Below are 19,340 nucleotides of genomic sequence, written 5' to 3'. Positions count from 1 at the left end.
TATCATATCACATTTAATTTCCTTATCCTCATCTTGATCAAAGTATGCATATATCACAAATTAACTCGTATAAATAAAATTCATATATCATAACAAAATCTTGACGACGAGCTTCATCAATCAATCAATAACAATTTAATACTTTGTGTAAGTAAATATGCATATACATACATTATTATACTATAAGATTTTATTACATTTTTTATTTAGTTGAACATGTTACATGTACATATTATTTGGTGTACGTAAGAGTAGATATCATATATGCATGCATCTATTATATGTTTTTCATCATGCATATATGTTTACATACTATATATTTTGAATTAAATCTTTGTTTTCATTATTAACTTGTAGAAATTGTGCTCGTTCAAGAATGGAGATTGTTGCATGCCCCGGACTAGGGGGTACTAACTGCATTGTTGTCGCACCTCCTCTTGTTGATGATCAGAAAGATACCGAGAAGCCAAAGCTATCAAAGGAGCCATCGAATGAGGGGAATTCAGAAAATAGTACTGAATCGTGTGTTGAACGTGATCATAAGGTGATCGATGATCATAATAATAATGATATGGAGTCTTGGATTGTGGTCGTGGGGGATATTTCATGCCCTCTACCAATCAACAAGGTCTCGATCGTTGATGCAACTGAAACAAACATTGAACTAGAGGGAAGTGTTGAAAATCTTGAAGTAGACGAGAATGGAGAAGGTACGGATGATTATGAACAGATAGAAACCGATGATGATCAAGGTAAAGAGGTTCTTGTTAATGATCAGTATCCAAGCAGGGTAATCTTTCCTCCTACGTTTGTCTGCCCTGAAATTGAAATCGAGTTTGGATCACTTGGGAAAAGTACATTTATCTTCCCTCCTGAATATGTTTGCCCAAAACTCAATATTAAGTTTGGATCATTCGGTGATAATGATGATGATACAAATATCGGGTTGGGAGATCTAAACCAAGAGACAGAACCACTATGTGGTGAAAACAAAGAAGACGAAAAAGTGACTTGTGAGATAATTGAAGATGATAAGGCTAGTGATGCTCCAACTGAGGATGCGGCCGTAGAATTCAAGGACGGTGAAAAGTTTTGTGACACGAATACTATGGTGGAAGACTCGAGTCATGAGGTGATTGAAACGCCTAAAAAACGTGTTGTCATAAGCAACAACAATCATGACATGATTGTTATAAATTTACTAGAAAATGAGAAAGTAAATACTTGTGGGATACTTGAAGAAGATGATACGGTCGCAGGATTTGAAGATGAAAGGGTTAGTGACACGGATATTGTGGTGGAAGACTCGAGTCATGAGGTGATTGAAACGCCCAAATGTGACGCCACAAGCAACAACAATAATCTTGATGTAACTCTTACAAATTTAGCACAACTCGATGGTCAAGGAGTTGGTGATGCAATTCAATGGGTTGGCGATCTTGTGGTTATTAATTATAATGCACTCAAAGTGGTTCCAAGTTTTGAGATTGAAAAGCTCAATGAGCAGATTAAAAAAGCCCGAATTCAACTTGATGAGAAAACAAAGTTAAGAGATGCAATATCAGATAAAGTTGAAAAGATGAAGGTAAAAAACTGCAGTAAAATGCAGTTCACATTTTAGCATAAATTTAGAGCTTTAATTTGTTCATATGATTAAGTTGATATTTTGTTGAGCAGAAAAGTTTGAGAGCTCGTAAAAACGAGGGAGTCAATGTTGCTAACATGAAGATAAGTGCTGCAAAGAAAATGGTTAAATCAAAGCGACACGAAATAGACTATGTTCAACGTGTCATCAAGAATCTTAAAAGAGCTACTTCAGCAGGAGAGGTTGACAACAAGGTATGATTTAACTTACTTTTAGTTTATTATCGTGCGCCAAATTTCTACCACAGATATATAGTTAGATATTGTAGCTAACAGTGAGCTTTTGTTTTGAAGCAGATATTTGAAGTGAAGCATTCAACCGATGAAAAAGCATTCGTTCATATAAAAAAGCAGTTGAACGACATTCGTGATCAATTATCTTCATATATGGCAAGCTATGATGAAGTTCAACAAGCGTTATACCTTGAAGATCGTATACATGAGGTCCTTAAGGTATATATACGTAATTAGTTACATTGTTCTTCTATATAAATATAGTTATGATTTGAAGACTCAACCTTAACATGTTTTTTATGGTATGAAGAGTTTGAATAAGGAACTGAAAACCTTAAAGGAGGATGTCTCAAAAGCTGAATTGGTTACTAAAGCTACAAGTAAAAGCTATCGGGAAGATTCTGCAATGGAAAAAGTCCTAATAGTCCAATTCATAGCTGCAGAAGCAATCCACCAGCAAGCATTTTGGCAGCTAAATAGTTTGAAGAATCGTTTAGACGGTGAGGTATTTTTAAATCTTACATATCCTTAACGAACCTTTATATATATCAATATATATTAAGGGAACTTATTTGACTATTTTCTCAACAAGTCTGTAAGTCCTTTTGGGGCAAAAATAAGTTTGATAACTTAGGTTGAAAAGAAAAATTTGTGTAACATAAATAGAAAACTTGGATAAGTAAACTAGTAAAGTACTTTTTGTTCAGTGTTCTTGTTATAAGAACATTGAAAATTAGCATAAGCAAAAAAATGTATATGTGATGTTTTTGAGATTAACTTGTTACTATTTACATTAGGTGGAAGAGTTGATGTATGGATTAAAGACCAATGAAGAGCTTGGCACGTTCGTAAGTATAAAACAGGATACACTGGATGGACCTCTGAGCCAAGAAGTTGCTGGCAAGTCGGTTCCTGTAAAAGATGAAATTAAACAAATTTCGACAGTTTTTATGGAAGAAACACAAAGTCAGATTTCGTTTGTTGAAGAAAAGCACTCAGAGGATCAAACTAAGGAGGAGGTGGCAGAGGAAAATAAACAAATGATGAAAAGCAAGGAACCTGCTAATTCTGCTGAGATGATAGACAATCAAGAAATGGAAAATATCGACGAATCAAGGAAAGCAGATGAACTAAAGACAGAAGAGACTGAGACCAAGTTGAAAGAGCAAAGTCAATTAGATGAATTCATGAAAGTGGAGACGAATAAACGAAATGCTGAAAAGGCCCAAACGTCGGCTGAGCAAAGAGCTCAAAAGGAAGCTGACCAACATGATCAGAAGGAAGCTATGCGGAAAGAGAAGGTATGTTTTAACTATTATAACGGTAATCGTATAGCTTAACCATTTGACCCGTTAGAGATAAACAGTAAACAAACTGATCTGTTTGTAGGTTATTAGACTTGAAACCGCAACTTCTAGTGTCTACCATGTGGTGTTGACCTTGTTCCCTAATTATTGACCATGAACTCACCTGTATCAATACCAAAAAAGAAACTCACAATTTAAAATAGTCTAAAACATATATAAAATTATGCTTAGTATCTTAAAAGAGTAAAAGACAATCATAAGAATATCTAGTAACAATTGAGACTAACATGGACACACTAAGTCAAAGGAGCAGCATGATTGGAATAAGACTTGTATGTAACTTACCTATTTCATTTTTTTGTTCTAATGTTGTATATATGGGCATATGTAAATGCACCTATTGCAACATATCAAATAATGTAGATATGATCCATATAATATACACATCAATGTATATCGGGTATGGTGTTTCTGCATATCGTTGGGTAACTAGTCAAAATGGATAAGTTTTTTACTAATCTTAAATTTGTGCAGGCAAGGTTAAAGCGGTTAAGAAAGAAGAAAAATAAGAGGCCATGTCATGATGCCAACGACAGCAACATTCATGACGTTGACCTTGCAGAGTCAAACGAGGTCGACAAACCACGCACGCCCATTTTGTATCAAAACAAGCTAAACAGAAAATCTATGTGTCACAGAAATTCAGGAACTTTAAGAACTGGCTGCAGCATTCGGGGAAGATGGCAATTGTCGCGGGTCCTATTCTATCCTTATTATCATTGTTGACTTGTTATACTTATACATCTAGAGCTAGCAATATTGAAGTCTTAAGTAGCTGAAAAAATCAAAAACACAAGCAAAGACTAAACACCATTTTTATTTGGTTATTTTTTGATTAAGTTACAGATAAAGGGTGGTTTGTAAATATGGTTAAACAGAACAAAATGTAAGTTGCCAACCTTGTTACAACTGTGGCTTTGTTTATGGGTAGTATATTCCCACATTCTAAGATTCTTTTGTACCTAAGAAGCTATTATATACTATTTGAAAATTGAAAGACCAGTGAGTTTTTTTACAAATGGTGAATGGGTTTTTGGGGACCAACAAATGGTACTATTCTTAATTGAAAAGCTGGCATTGGTTGCCCACTTATATAAATGAAAAAACACATTTTGTTTTCTTTTACTTTTAATACATGTACTACATGTTTATACCTATAGTTATAGTGGAATGATTTAACATATAGCTCAAGTGTTACCACACCCACAAATGTATAGTTTTTCACCATAGTAAATTGATGATTTTGGTCCGACTTAAAAGAAAAACCTGATGTTTTCATGCATAAACTTAACAACCAACTAGTTTTTTATTTGGGCGTAGCTCCGGAGAACTTAACAATGCATAAATTTTGCAACGCGTATAAAACGTTGATACATATAAATGATAAACGTATATTACAAAAGGATATTATAGATATGAAAAAATACAACACAAACAATTAAAAGTGGTGCAAAAGTCTATTTATAAGGCATAAATAAACTCATTACCATCTTTTACATCAATTAACTTTACAATAAATAGTCTACACCACTCGCGGTTATCACCAAACCACCCCTACTAACACTATCATCATTGCATCGTGCAAACATACATCTAGCATTACCAAAAAATTTGATGGTAAAAGTTAAAAACACTCAAAGTTTACTGAATGGTAGAAAGTTAAAGAAAAAAATGGGTGGCCAAGGTTGGAAAAATCTAATAATTTAATGATAAAAGTTAAAACCCCTAAAGGTTTATATTAGGCGTACTGTAAATAAGTTTAAAAAAATGTAAGTAAGTGAAAGAAGCATGTGGTCAAAATACAGCCCAGAAGACCCGTGGGTGCAAAGTAGGAATAAATACGGACAAAGTTTAGGGCGAGAAAAAGGAATTCGAAAAGTTGTGGAGAAACCGTAAGTAAATCCAAAAAATTAAGTGGTCAAAGTTATTGCTAAGAAACCTAGGAGGTTTAAAGTGAAAATTTTAAAAAAGGAAACTTTCAAGAGATAAATATAAGAAATCAAAAATTGGGGTGTAAAATTAAAAGCTTGAAAATTTGGGGGGTTAAAAGTGAAATCTAAATAGTGAATTTAATGAGAAAAATAAAATATATAAAAGTTTGGTGAAAAAATTTAAAAGATTAAAACATTACTATTGCTAAGCTTGTCCTTAAAATGTATATATTATAAATGAGAAAAGTGAGTATGGGGTTGTTAAGCACCCAATGTGTGTGAAAAACCTCTCACATACCAATATTTTAATATTTTGAATAAATGTTTAGTCCCCCATGATTTTTATGGTTTAAAAAAAAGTATGTGAGAGGTTTTTCACCCAACTTAAATGCCTAACAACTTCATATTCTCTTCCCCTATATATAATAAGCAATAGCCATATTGTTCATCCCTAATCCCTAGCCACATGAATACATGATGATGATTATGAATTTTAGTTTCACAATATGGCAAATTTCGTTCATCATCCCTCCACCATCTTCTTATTGACATACACAAACAAAAACGACACAAATATATACCAATATGGGATGATTATCTGCACACTACGACGGCAGTGACAACAACGGGTGCTGATAATGATGGTAGCGGTAATGATGTCGTTATTAATTTAAAATTAATTGATGTAAATAGTAGTATATTTATTTTATGGTTGAGGATATCTTTTGTAAATAATTTTATTAAGAGTATTATATAGATATTAGGTAAAAATATTTAAATTAATGAATAAAGGTGATAAATAGTTTGAATAAATACGGTTGGAAATTATTTTAGGAATATATTAGGTAGATTTAGTATGTGAGTTAGGAATGTGTTGAAAATTAAGGGTACTTTAGATATTTTAAAGATATAAAGTTAAAAAATGAAAGGGTGGTTTGTTTTATAATAGAGTGTAAATATAGATATTAAAACAAGTTAGAAAAAAAAAATTTCCAACAAGTGCCAGTAGGCAAAAAGCGAACGTTAAAAAAAAACATAATATATATTTCTTTTATATTATTTTTATTATCTTTATTCTTTTATAAAACAAACTATCTTTCTTTTTTTTTAACTTTTTATCTCTAAAAAATTTAAAATATCATTAACTTTTAACACATTTTTAACTCCCACAACCCAAAATATCTCTAAAATATATTCTAACTCTATCTATCAAACTAACTCTCAATTATTAAACAATTAATATATTTTCACCTAATATATCTATTATAATCTTTAATTAATAAAAATTTTTACAACATGCACCCCTAACCCTAAAGTTAACTACACTATCGCATTTACATCATTTACTTTTACATGAATAACTACACCGACACTGCCATCACCGCCACCACCACCATCTGTCTCCGTCACTGCCGCTATATTGCGCGGGTACCCTTCTCGTAATATATAAAACATCTTACCCCTTCCCCCTCTTACTATCAACATTCATTTATACTCCCTTATAAATCAAACAACACTTTTTTCATTTTTAACTTTCAGTCTTTGAAATACTTAAATTACCCCTTTCTTTTATTAACTAATTTAAAAATCTCTGCCTAATATACTTATAGTAACTGTAATAAAATTAACTATTTTTACATTATCCCTATAAATCAATTACTTTTAAATTAATAAACGCATCGCTAGGTCACCAACATCGGTTCTACCCGTTGTTGTCGCCGCATTGTGCGGGTAAGTTTTAAAATTATACTTGTAATTAATTTATCAATGATAATTATTTATAACATTTATCTTTAAGTTTTAAAGTTATTTTTTTTTTTTTTATCAATTATCTCTCTTATCATTAAAACTTGAAAGAAAGACCTTTAATTTTTAATTGGTGACTTGTCATCTAATTAAACCATATGTTTTGATGATAATTCCAATTCATTAATATTCTTTTTTCCATTTAATGCAATATTTTTAAAGATACAGGATTTAGAACAACTAAGATACAATTTTTAAACTTATTATATATTTTAAACAAATTAAATGCACGTTTAGTTTGAGAAAGCACCCTTATTTTTTATTTTTATTTTCCAATAAGAAAACAAGAAACTTGTTCAAATCATAGTTTTCCACAACTGTTTTTCAAGAAAACATAAAACATGGTTTTCCACTTCTCTATTTATATTTTCCAATTTTCATTTTCTATTTTCTAAATTTTAAAAATCTCAATTTACATTAACTCTCACATACGCCCCCGCCCATGCCCCCCTCACCCCCTGCCCCAACCCGACCCCAAACCTCCCACTTAACCAAATATATTATAATACTTTTTTTTTCCAAAGTTTTCATTTGTTTTCCAAGAGATGAAAAATTCCTTTTATTTTCTAAAGAATTAGAAATGAAAAACTAGAATATATTTTCTACAATTAAATGCGCCTTAACATTTTCTAAAGATACTTTTTTTATTTGAAACTTTTATCATAGAATGCACTAGAACCACACATGTCTAAGAAAGGCATAAATACATAGAAATTAGGGGTACCTGGGGCTACGAGTTCACAAAATTCATATAGTTCAAACTTTTTAAAAAATAATGTATTTTTTATTGGTGCTACGGCCGGTTATATAAATATGAGATACTGATAAATGTAACAAACTTGAAACTTTTGAAACATTTTCCTACCAATACAATTTATAGAGTTGTACAACTAAATGAAAAAGACAAACTACTAAAATTGCCATAAATTTATAAAATTCATTAAAATTAGCCAAAGATTCTTTTAAAAAATGCTAAAAATCATAATAGCTTAGTCGTTATCGTTGTTAGCGTTACTTTATGCTGATACAAGGCTAGTGAAACAATAATTATGTCACTCGTCATTTTCGATTCTGGTTAGATGAAACCCAAATAAGCCACCAACCCACTGAAAATTATATAGAGAGTAATTTAAATGGCTAGTTCTATAATGAAATAAATTATAATAGCAAACTTTTGTATAGCCTTCGGATCTTCCTTTTGGAATTAAAATTTTATAACCTTTCTTCTTAGTAAACTTATTTGACAGTGTATACATAAAAAGGTCCATTCATTCTTAGCATATCTATATTCCCTATATACACAAGGTATTCCTTTCCAAATTAAACATTCTATCTTTGAAATCCTTATTTTACCCTTTTAATGTACTCTACCACCAAACCCTTTTTTTCCTAAATCTATATCTATATCTATATTATATTATTAAACAAACTATCCTTAATTTTTAACATATTCTAACTCACACATTAAATCTATCCGTTATATTTTTAAAATATTTTACACCCATATTTTTCCAAACTATTTATCTCCTTTATTAATTAATTTAAATATTTCCATCTAATATCTCTATAATAATTTTAATAAAGTTATTTACAAAATATACATCTCTTAACCATAAAATAACTACACTACCATTACATCTATTACTTTTAGATTAATAATCACATCGTTACCACCACCATCACTAGCACCACCTGTTGCCGCATTGCGAGTTACCCATCTCGTACGGAGTAATTAGTATTACATCAATATCAAATCAAATGAATCTCCTTACCACTACCTAACTAATAAATAATTTTTTGTAACCTTAATGTATAATTAGCCAATCACTAGACTTTATACGCATTTTTAAAAAAACTACCTGGCAAAATAACTTTTAAAAAACTACCTGGCAAAATAGTTTTTAAAAAAAGGTTTTGCTAAACAAAGTTCCGAGGGCTTTCGTTAAAATGCATTGATTAGTTGTATACTTACCATAAAAATCAGGGGGCCAACATTTAACATAGAATTGTACAACTTTTTTATGCACATTAAGTAAAACCTTAAGAGATTCATCTAACATTTTCTTTTAAAAAACTACCATTGAAGATGCCTTGAATTCAATAAAAAAATTCACCCGAAAAACCTTTTGCTTTTTCACTCATTAAACCAATGAGTTAATAATTAGTCATCTCTAGTAATATTGTCTCATTATCATCAAAGCAATAACAAACTGAGGATGAGTTTATAATGAAAACATAGGGAGCACTCTAATTAAACCAGATCGTATATATATAGTCTACTTCTATATCTATACTTCTATACTCCCTTATAAAGAGTATTAGATTTCTTAAAATTAAGCATTTTTTTTCTTCCTAAAATACCCCTACTTATACATAAAACCTTTATATACATCTTTTCCCACATTGTCTCTAATCATTACACGCTCTCATCGACCTTTTATCACCCTTCGCCGCCGCCCTCCTCCACCGCCTCCCTCGATCTCCACCACCGTCTTTCATCACCTTTTAGCCGCTGCAACGCGCGAGTATTATGCTCGTTAAATTATACGGACATTAACGCTAGTTAACCATGTATAAAGGTAATTTATTATTAAAGAGAGACAAAGAAAGACGAGTAATGAGTGTTGTGGAGACATGAAGGTGACATTGCACATGTCCACAAATGCATTGTACATGTTCAACAATGTGCCTTTGCTTTTAGTTTGGTAATGAAAGACCTATTTGCCCACAACCGACCCTTTTCTCTTTTGTTCAATTTAACTAAAGTGTTTGACTATTATTATTCGTACTATAATAATTAGCAAACATTTATTTAATAAACTTAAATTTAGTACTTATTGAACGTACGTTCAATCGAATCAAAATGAGTAACAATTAGGGTCTTGGTCATTGGTTAGTGTTTCCCCTTTAAGGGTTTTCATCCATATAAGTCAAGGATTTTTATCTTGTCAAAATTTTTTTAAGATCGAGCTTTTGTAATGTCATACTCATTCAAGACATAGATAGCAAACCCTTTTGGGACATTAGCAAGATTCGAACTACACATCAATTTCATGGGGTGACGTCACTTATTCTGCCTTTAAAAAAAAGATTGCAAAATATCTAAAAACCATTATATTACGTTGTATTTATTATTAAATTATTAGATCAAAGTAATTAATTCCATTTCATTTTCCAAAATTTAATGGTTATTTATTCATTTATTATATCTGATATTTTTTACGTGTTGTTAGAACACAAATTAAGATTATACTTATGTCTGCACCATGCGACAGTAATAGTGGTAAAAAAAAATAAATAAAGAGTTGATTTTTTATTAAGGAGTAGGGATGAGCAAAAATTGAACCAAAAATCAAAAAGGAAATGATAATTTGATGGCCAAATGTTGGAAACTTGTAGCCACAAACACCTTCAATCTTTGAAGATCTATGTGTGTTAAGGTTAAAGAGTTTCGACAGATCATTGATAAGTTAAATATTTAAGATGATGCCAGTCGTGACTTTATGTTTCTCTCATGCCTCACCATCACCAATAATATTCGATCATCTTATTATATGTATCTTCCATGCCTCAAAATGTCTAACCAATGACAATCATAATCTCATGCCCCATTCAATTAAAAACAATTTAATCATATTTAAAACCCGCATCCTTTCTCTCCATATCATTGACGTTTTCTATACCATTTGGTCATGCCTCTCTTGTAGGGTGTAAATGAGTCAATCCTGCTCGCAAATTATTCGAATTCAATTCGGAAAAAGATCGTTTCGAGCCGAGCCTAAACGAGCTCGAGTCGAATTCGAGTTTAATTATTGACTCGTTTACTAATCAAGCTCGAGCTCGAACTTCGAATACATAACTCGAATAAACTCGCGAGCCTAAACGAGCTTTCATATATAATATAATAATATATAATATATATGCATATTAGACTATCGAGCTTTTTTCACGAACTTTTGATAATCGAGCTTAGTTAACTTACCGAGCTCAAATTTGTAGAGTTTTTTTTGACAAACGAGCCGAGCTCGAGCTTTTTTTAAAACATTGTGAGCCGAGCTCGAGCATAAACAATAAAGTTCGATCGAGCTCGAGCTTGGCAGTATCGAGCTCGGCTCGGCTCGTTTACACCCAGTCTCTCGGCCGTCTTTTCCTCATCCCCTAATATATACCTCACTCAAGCCTCGACTTTGGTGGCGGTGTTGCCACAAGGTAAAGGTGATGCCTAAATCCATATCTTACCCATTGCTAGCATCCTCCTCTCATAATAAAACAAGATATCAAAAATAACGGAGAAATAAAACAAAACAAATGATAAGAAGACGAAAAAAATATGAAGTTGAAAAGTTACACAACTTTAAGTAGTTTCATAATATTCATCAATAAACTAAAACAGGATTGACATAATTTTGAAACGACACGTGGCGTAATACTTGATCGACATGTGTCTTTTTAATTAATTTTTTTTGTTAAATTAGCTTTTTTAGTTGTATAAAAATTCAATTTTCTTATTAGACTTAGACTTAAACTCCAACTATTGACTTATTAATACAAAAGATATTATAACATTATTTGATTGATCTTTTTCTCATTAATAGATTGTCTATTTTCCTTTCTCAATTCTTCAAATACTATTATTTCTATTAATTATATTAAGTTATTAACATGAAGACATAAAAAATTTGAGTTTATGATCCGAAATCACAAGGCTATTTGTTATCATCAATTATGCTTACAAGTTCCGATTTTGATGTGGTTCTAAAAATTTAAGGTAAATCCAAAATTCTAACTAAACATATATTATATTTATCAAAATTGTTCATTATAATTTATCTTCGATCATCGATTTACTTTAAGCACAAGTTATTTTATACTCACGAATCATGTATGAGGCATATTCGAATTTCTTTATGATACAATCTATATAGCTATCATACATTATACGGGTATTAGGACTAGTAATACAATACAAAAAGACTATATTACGTTCACTTAACCTCGTTGAAAAATAGGCTATGTAGATTTTTAATATTAAAAACGAATTTCATACAATTTCTCAAAAGCTATATACGATGATATGTTTTGTTATAAAAAACTATCATTTCTATATTAAAATAAAAAGGTTTGAATCTATATATTTTTTTTAATGCTTTTTGAAAGGAAATTATATGTCATTCTAATAACTTGATTACATGATAAATATAATTCAACAAATTTTCATCCTTAATACATCCTTTAATATTATTTAGTGTCATGATGATTAGGTTGTTGAGAAAATTATACGAAAAATCTTAAAAATTGATATGTTATTTTCTATTTCAAAATATTTCAAAGATTATTTCCATTCTCTTGAAAGAAAATCAGAAAACTACAAAATCTTTCCATAATAAAACACAACCTTAAATAATTAACTAATTTGTTCTCAACATGTTAAAAAGAGGGGTTTTTCCGAGAAGGTGGGCAAGTAGGGTTTTGTACCACCACTCACACGTCATCATCATCTTCCCTGTAAAACACTCTGGTGGGAAAAACACACTTTTTTTTTACTATGTACTTTTTACATATAAAATAAATAAAAATAAAGACTAATATATACTAATAATACAAAAATTATAAACACAAAAATAAAAACGAAAAACCATTCCTTTCATTCTATACTATCGTACGACTCCACCTTCCAATTGACTCCACCACCCTTTTCCCATCTTTTTTATCTTTCTTTCTTCCTTTCAGATCTATATCTATATTTCTATATCTATCTCTCTCTATATATTTTTCTGTGTGTCTATATATTTTCAGATCTAAGAAAAACCCCTGTTCAAGATTTTAGATAGATCTGCACACCACCTGTTTGTTAAAAGTCTTCACTAAAAATTCTCATCTGGGGTTGTTATGAACTCCTGAAAGGTTAGTTTATTTTGATTTTTTGTTATAAAGTTTGTTCCTTTTTTGTTTTTATTGATTTTATTTGTATACCCATGTAGCTAGTTTCGAGATTCTTGTAGAAAAAAATATTTATTAGAAACAATTGGATTTAGATTTTGTTATACTAGGTGATTTGATTCAGTTTTTGGAATAAAATAATTGGTTGTTTTGATTTATTTATTGTTTTATAAAAAGTTATGTGTAGAATTTGTATACATATTTTGTGAAGAAATGGGGAAAAAGTGAAAAATAATAGGATTTTGATGGGATCATTTTAGGGTTTTTGTGGTTTTATTGTTTAGCAAATGATTTTTGTGAGGGTTTGGATTTTTTTTTTTATAGGAGAATTTAATTTGTGGACTAAATGGAAGAGGCTGGTACTCAAGTAGCTCCTCCTATATATATGTATAACAAGATGGGTCCCGGAAGGTATTCCGATGCTCATCCGACGGTTAAGAAGCGTAGTTTACCGTTTCCGAATGTAAGTTATATGCAACAGCAGCAGCAGCAGCAACAACAACAGTATCTTCAGAGGTTAGTTCCCAGTTTAGACGAGTCTAGAAAAAGTTGGAATCCAAAGAATTGGGAATGGGATAGTTCGAAACTTGTGGCGAAACCATTGGATAGGATGGAGATTTCTAAGGAATCACGAGAAACACAACCACAACAGCAACAGCGGAAGCAGCAACAACAGTCTGAGGTTAATACGGTTAACTCTGATGTCTTAAAGAAGAGCCCGGGTAAGGTAATGGAAGAAGATGCACAGCTTTTGTTACAGCTTGGTGGTGGAGGTTTGGGTTCTGTTGAGGAGCCAGTAACCAGACCTAGTAAGAGGGTCCGATCTGGATCACCGGGCAGTGGTGGAGGCGGTGGTAATTATCCAATGTGTCAGGTTGACAACTGTAAAGAAGATTTGTCAGCGGCTAAAGATTATCATCGACGTCACAAGGTCTGTGAGCTTCATAGCAAAGCTGTAAAAGCGTTGGTTGGAACACAAATGCAAAGATTTTGTCAACAATGTAGCAGGTTTGACTTTGTTGATTTAATTTTATCATGATATCTATCATAATCTTAGTTTTCACATTTTTAGAGGAGTTATTGTATAATCAAAATTTACTCACAAGGGGGATTTTTGGATTTACTTTTTGGAAATCAGTTTTAAGTTTTTAATGTTTGGATAAACAGATTTTGCTTATGAGAGTCTCACCATTATTAGCTTCATACACAACAACTAAACAACAATACCCAATCCCTTCATTATCAGCTTTATACACGTGGCAAGCAAACTGTTCATTCAAGGATAAGCTATATGATGTATCTACCCCTATTAGCCTAATTTAAGGCACTTTAACGTCGTTCACTAATTATTTCTCTTTTCTCTTTACATTTTTTTTGGCCATTTGTCTCTTCATAATTCAAATAGTCATTACCAAACACTCGATCATCTGATATTAGACTTTGAGGAACAAAAAAGTATCAAGTAACTATCTTTCAGATTCCATTTATTACAGCTGATTTACTACCTATGATCATTTAAAATCACCCATCACTCTTCCAAACTAGCACATAAATACTAGGAGGTCTGTAATCAAATTCCTTCTAGGAGATGCACTATGATAAACACATCTTTATGTTTATAGGTTTCACCCTCTTTCCGAGTTTGACGAGGGGAAGCGTAGCTGTAGACGTAGGCTTGCTGGTCACAACAGGAGAAGAAGAAAAACACAGCCAGAGGATGTTGCTTCACAGTTGTCACTCCCCGGAAATGGTGATAAAAGTAACAACGGGGAAATGGATATTGTTAACTTGCTAACAGTTTTAGCTCGTGCTCAAGGTATTATTAAATAACGCTTTTTATCCTTCCATTATTTTCTGTTCAGTCTGTCATTAATTGTAATATTTGTAATTTCTATATTAGGGAAAGCTGAGGATGTCACTAAAAGCTCTTCGCCATTACCTAATAAGGATCAGCTTATGCAGATCATTAACAGAATAAACTCTTTGCCTGTTCCGGTTGATAATGGGTCAAAGCTACCGTCTCCTGGAAAGTTAAATAATGTTGACCAAGAGAAAGCACCTTCCGAAAGTCAAAAAGTTAACATGAAAACTGGCTCATCAACTATGGACTTGCTTGGTGGTCTTTCCGGCTCTGTGGGTGCACCTGCCCCTGAAACCTTGTTCCAAAACAGGAATCAGGTAATTGAGGCTGATAAAACTAACTCCGGTTACCATGACCAAACCATGGTTCTCAATATGCCCAAACAACCTGCAACAGAGGTACATTCGGGAGGAGAGAGAAGCAGTACAAGCTTCCAGTCCCGTGGTGAAGATTCAGATTGCCAAGTTTTGGACACTCCAGTTAACTTACAGTTACAGTTATTTAGTTCTTCACCCGAGGATGATAGCCCACCTAAATTAGCGTCAAGCAGGAAGTATTTCTCATCTGACAGCAGCAATCCAACGGAAGATCACTCACCATCATCTTCCCCACCTGTTGTACAAAGGCTTTTCCCAACAAAAGCTTCGAGAGAAAGAATGAAGCCCGAGAGTATGTCAACCAGTGGTGAGGAGACTGCAAATGTCAAATCTAGCAGACGCCAAAATGGCGGCACAACCACCATGTCCCTTGAGCTTTTTGGAGGCCTGAATGGAAATGATAATATTTCCATTCAAAGTTCACCTTACCGAGCTGGGTACACATCTTCTTCTGGATCTGATCAATCGCCTTCCAGTTTGAATTCTGATCCCCAGGTTGTTACATATTAGTTATGTAGGGTTTAAAAACTCACAATATTTTACACGCGGATGTCTAAATGGATACAATTGGAATTTTATAGGATCGTACTGGGAGAATACTATTTAAGCTCTTCGACAAGGATCCAAGTCATTTACCTGGTTCTCTGCGCACACAGGTGAAGTTTTACTTACGTTCGGTAGAGGTGGCAATTTGTCTTTTTGCTTCTTCTTTTTGGGGGGTGGGGGGTGAGTAACAACTTAAAAAAATAAATAAATTAGATTCGGGTAAATGGGGAGGTTGAGTGGACCTGGAACACTTTTTAGTCTAGGAGAGTGCTTGGGTTACCTTATACCAAGCTTTTTAGCTTATTTTGTTAACCCGTATGGTACACATGTCATAAGTTACTGGACCGAAATTTCCACCCCTTTGTATGAGCTGCTAATGTTCTTACCCTCATTTACATAGAGCTGAATAAAGATGGTCTAAATTATTTGGTTTTCAGGTCTACAACTGGCTTTCTCAAAGTCCATCAGAGATGGAAGGATACATAAGGCCTGGTTGTGTAGTTCTCTCTATATATTTATCCATGCCGTCATCTTTTTGGGATCAAGTGAGTAAGTTATTTTAGCAGTTGTCTTCCCTTCCTAAAACTTTTATTAAGCATTTGCAGTGTGCCTGTGGTTTTTCGTGCAGCTTGAAGGAAACTTTCTACAGTATATCAATGCTCTTTTGCAAGATTCAGGTACAGACTTTTGGGAATCTGGAAGATTCTTAGCACATACCGAGAAGCAAATAGCATCACATAAGGATGGTGAGTCATGTTTTCTTAACTTATTTTGTTGTCTAGATGTGATACTATATTGTGGTAATTCATTAATTCTGGTGATGTATCCATGTATCATAATGGGTAATTTGTATAGGTGAAGTTTGTCTGTCAACAACTTTACTGTCATATAATTTTGCTCATTACTAGATGTATTCTAATAAAAGTATTTTCAAGCTAACCTATTCATAGGTGAATGGGTCAAATTGTCACCTCTAGCTTTTTGTTTTTCTCTACAATCTGACATGTTGACATTTGTTTATTATTATGATACATCAGGGAAAGTCTATTTGTTTAAATCCTTGAAAGCATGGAGTATTCCACAGTTAATTTCCATCTCTCCTTTGGCTGTTGTGGCTGGAAAGGAGACTTCTCTTCTTCTAAGAGGCCGGAATCTAAGGACACCTGGCACCAAGTATGTAATTTCTTTTCCTTTATCCTTTGCAGTATTTTTATTAATGTTGTTTCACGAAGACAATGAATGTTAACATGTCATATTGCAGGATCTACTGCACACATTCTGATGGATGTATGCTGGAAGAAGCAACTGAATCAACCATACATGAATCTTCATATGAGGAAATAAGTACATGTAGCTTTAATATATGTGCACCTAGTGCACTTGGTCGATGTTTCATTGAGGTATGTATCCGCTTAAAGAGTACTTGACCTTCATCAGAGGAGGCCATTTACTTATGAATCGATTATTAAAGCATGTAGTTTATCGATAGATATAAGTAAAACAAAAAGACCCAAAACGGAAATGTATGAAAGCTGCTCAATGTGTACCTTTTTTGCGTCTTTTAAATATTATTATTAAAAATTAAACTAATTATCTTTAAAATAAAGAACCGTTGAACAGTGTTTCGTGTCAGCTAAACCTTACTCGACCTGCTCATAGATTACTTGTTCTGACCTGTTACGCAACCTGCCCTTATCTTCAGCCTTCTATAAGTTTTGCTTTGTAAAACATTGAATTGTAACCTGATGAATCTTAAACAGGTTGAAAATGGTTTAAGAGGTAGCAGCTTTCCTATAATTATAGCCAATGCTCCTCTCTGCCAAGAATTGAGGCTTCTTGAGGCTGAATTTGGAGACTTTTCAAACGGTCATTTAACTTCGATGAAGGACACTCTACACTTCTTGAACGAGCTTGGATGGTTATTCCAGAAGAAGGAAGGGGATTCTAGTTATAGCCTTGCAAGATTCAAGTTCCTGCTTGTATTCTCAGTGGAAAAAGATTTATGTTTATTGGTGCAAACACTCTTGGGAATTCTACTTCAAAAAGGGTCGGGTATATTTGATGACGAGTCCTCTCTGGAGATGCTGTCTGGGGTTAACCTTTTAAACAGGGCTGTTAAAAGGAGGTGCAAGAAAATGGTTGACTTGCTCATACAATATTCAGTTCTTGATTCTGAAAAGACATCCAGAAAGTATGTTTTCCCGCCAAACCTTGCTGGACCTGGCGGTATCACACCCTTGCATTTGGCTGCTTCCACATCTGATTCGGATGACATAGTTGATGCTTTAACCAGTGACCCACAGGAGGTATGGCTCCATATACTATTGTTTGTGCTCTTTTAGTTAAAGAATAGTCGGGACATATTGCCTAAAAAGATGATTATTTGAAAGGGTTAAAAGATGCTTGGAATTCTAATGATTCACACTAATATTTTATATTAAAAAGTTAAAGGTTGGGTCCAATTGGTGTGCGGGTCAGTCTTACCCTGTTTTAATCTTCTTTTATTTGCAAGTGCAGATTGGCCTGCTAAGCTGGAATTCTTCAGTAGATGTAAACGGTCTGACTCCATTTGCATATGCATCTATGAGGAATAACAATTCATACAACATGCTAGTGGCCCGGAAGCTTACAGATAGAATAGCCGGCCAAGTTTCTGTACGGATTTCCAATGAGATAGAGATGCAAACAAGAAACGGGGATCACCAAGAACTTAGTTTCAGAATAAGGGACGATCCTGCCCCAAAAGCTTGTTCAAGATGTGCAGTGGTGGCTGCAAAACACCCCAGAAGGATTCCTGGCTCACAAGGGTTGCTTCATCGACCTTACATACACTCGATGCTTGCCATAGCTGCTGTGTGTGTATGTGTATGTCTGTTTCTTCGTGGGGCCCCAGATATTGGCCTTGTTGCGCCCTTTAAGTGGGAGAATTTGAACTTTGGTTCGATGTAATGCATGCACCAAAAAAGAATAAGTAGGATGAGTTATGGTAAAAATCATAATTTAACTTTTGGAAAGGTGAATAAGCAAAACGGGATCATTGACCGGTGTAACATTCTTTAGATGAAACGTGTCCTTCGCCTGCATTGAGCTTTTAGATTTAGGTTTTCGTTCAAAACCGAACGGTGACTTGAAACATAAAACAGACAGGTGGTCGGTGGTGGTTGTCTGGTTGATGTTATTGACCGTGGCTGACTTGTTACTAGTAGCGGTTTCTTTAAATATGTAAGTTCCTAATAGAAAATAGTGTTTGCGTCTTGTTTTTTGTATATTGTTTGGCAAATGGAAAGGATCGTATATGTAGCTGTATCTTGTTTTTTGCTTAATAGACTTTCTTATATCATTTTTTAGTCATGAGTACTGAATAGAAGCGGTAAATCAGACCGGTTTGCTTATGATTTGATCGATTAAGGTGGTGTAATACGGAATTACAGATGAGTGAAAAAGAAAATGGCTAAAAGGGAAACTGAGCCTTGTGTATTTTAAGTTATTGTAAAGATATACCCTTTGTGATCTAATTATATGTATGTATATTTTACTAAGAAAAGTTCAATAACAAAGTAGACATGGTATTTGAATCAGCCTACCTTGTACCTAAATGACATGTTTTGGCTCCTTGTCTTCAGATGTACCCAAT

At 33.2% G+C, this 19,340-nt stretch overlaps 2 protein-coding genes across 2 annotated transcripts; both read left to right on the top strand.

The window, feature by feature from the left end:
- The first annotated feature begins 376 nt into the window (after positions 1–376).
- LOC122588067 (golgin IMH1-like) lies at positions 377–3,971 on the top strand. The gene is made up of 6 exons (XM_043760212.1): positions 377–1,585; positions 1,678–1,839; positions 1,942–2,097; positions 2,189–2,383; positions 2,676–3,179; positions 3,720–3,971. Exons 1-6 carry the CDS (start codon positions 377–379, stop codon positions 3,969–3,971), a joined length of 2,478 nt encoding a protein of 825 aa, XP_043616147.1.
- Positions 3,972–12,631: 8,660 nt separating this feature from the next.
- LOC122589512 (squamosa promoter-binding-like protein 14) lies at positions 12,632–19,046 on the top strand. The gene is made up of 11 exons (XM_043761812.1): positions 12,632–12,886; positions 13,247–13,930; positions 14,545–14,738; positions 14,823–15,655; positions 15,742–15,816; positions 16,144–16,251; positions 16,335–16,452; positions 16,744–16,879; positions 16,968–17,106; positions 17,467–18,012; positions 18,224–19,046. Exons 2-11 carry the CDS (start codon positions 13,269–13,271, stop codon positions 18,653–18,655), a joined length of 3,243 nt encoding a protein of 1,080 aa, XP_043617747.1. The 5' UTR covers positions 12,632–12,886; positions 13,247–13,268; the 3' UTR covers positions 18,656–19,046.
- The last annotated feature ends 294 nt before the right edge of the window (positions 19,047–19,340 follow it).

This window comes from Erigeron canadensis, chromosome 2, assembly GCF_010389155.1.
Source record: "Erigeron canadensis isolate Cc75 chromosome 2, C_canadensis_v1, whole genome shotgun sequence".
NCBI lineage: Eukaryota > Viridiplantae > Streptophyta > Magnoliopsida > Asterales > Asteraceae > Erigeron > Erigeron canadensis.
The sequence above is the reverse complement of the archived record's forward strand: the minus strand, read 5'-3'. Positions and strand labels throughout refer to the sequence as shown.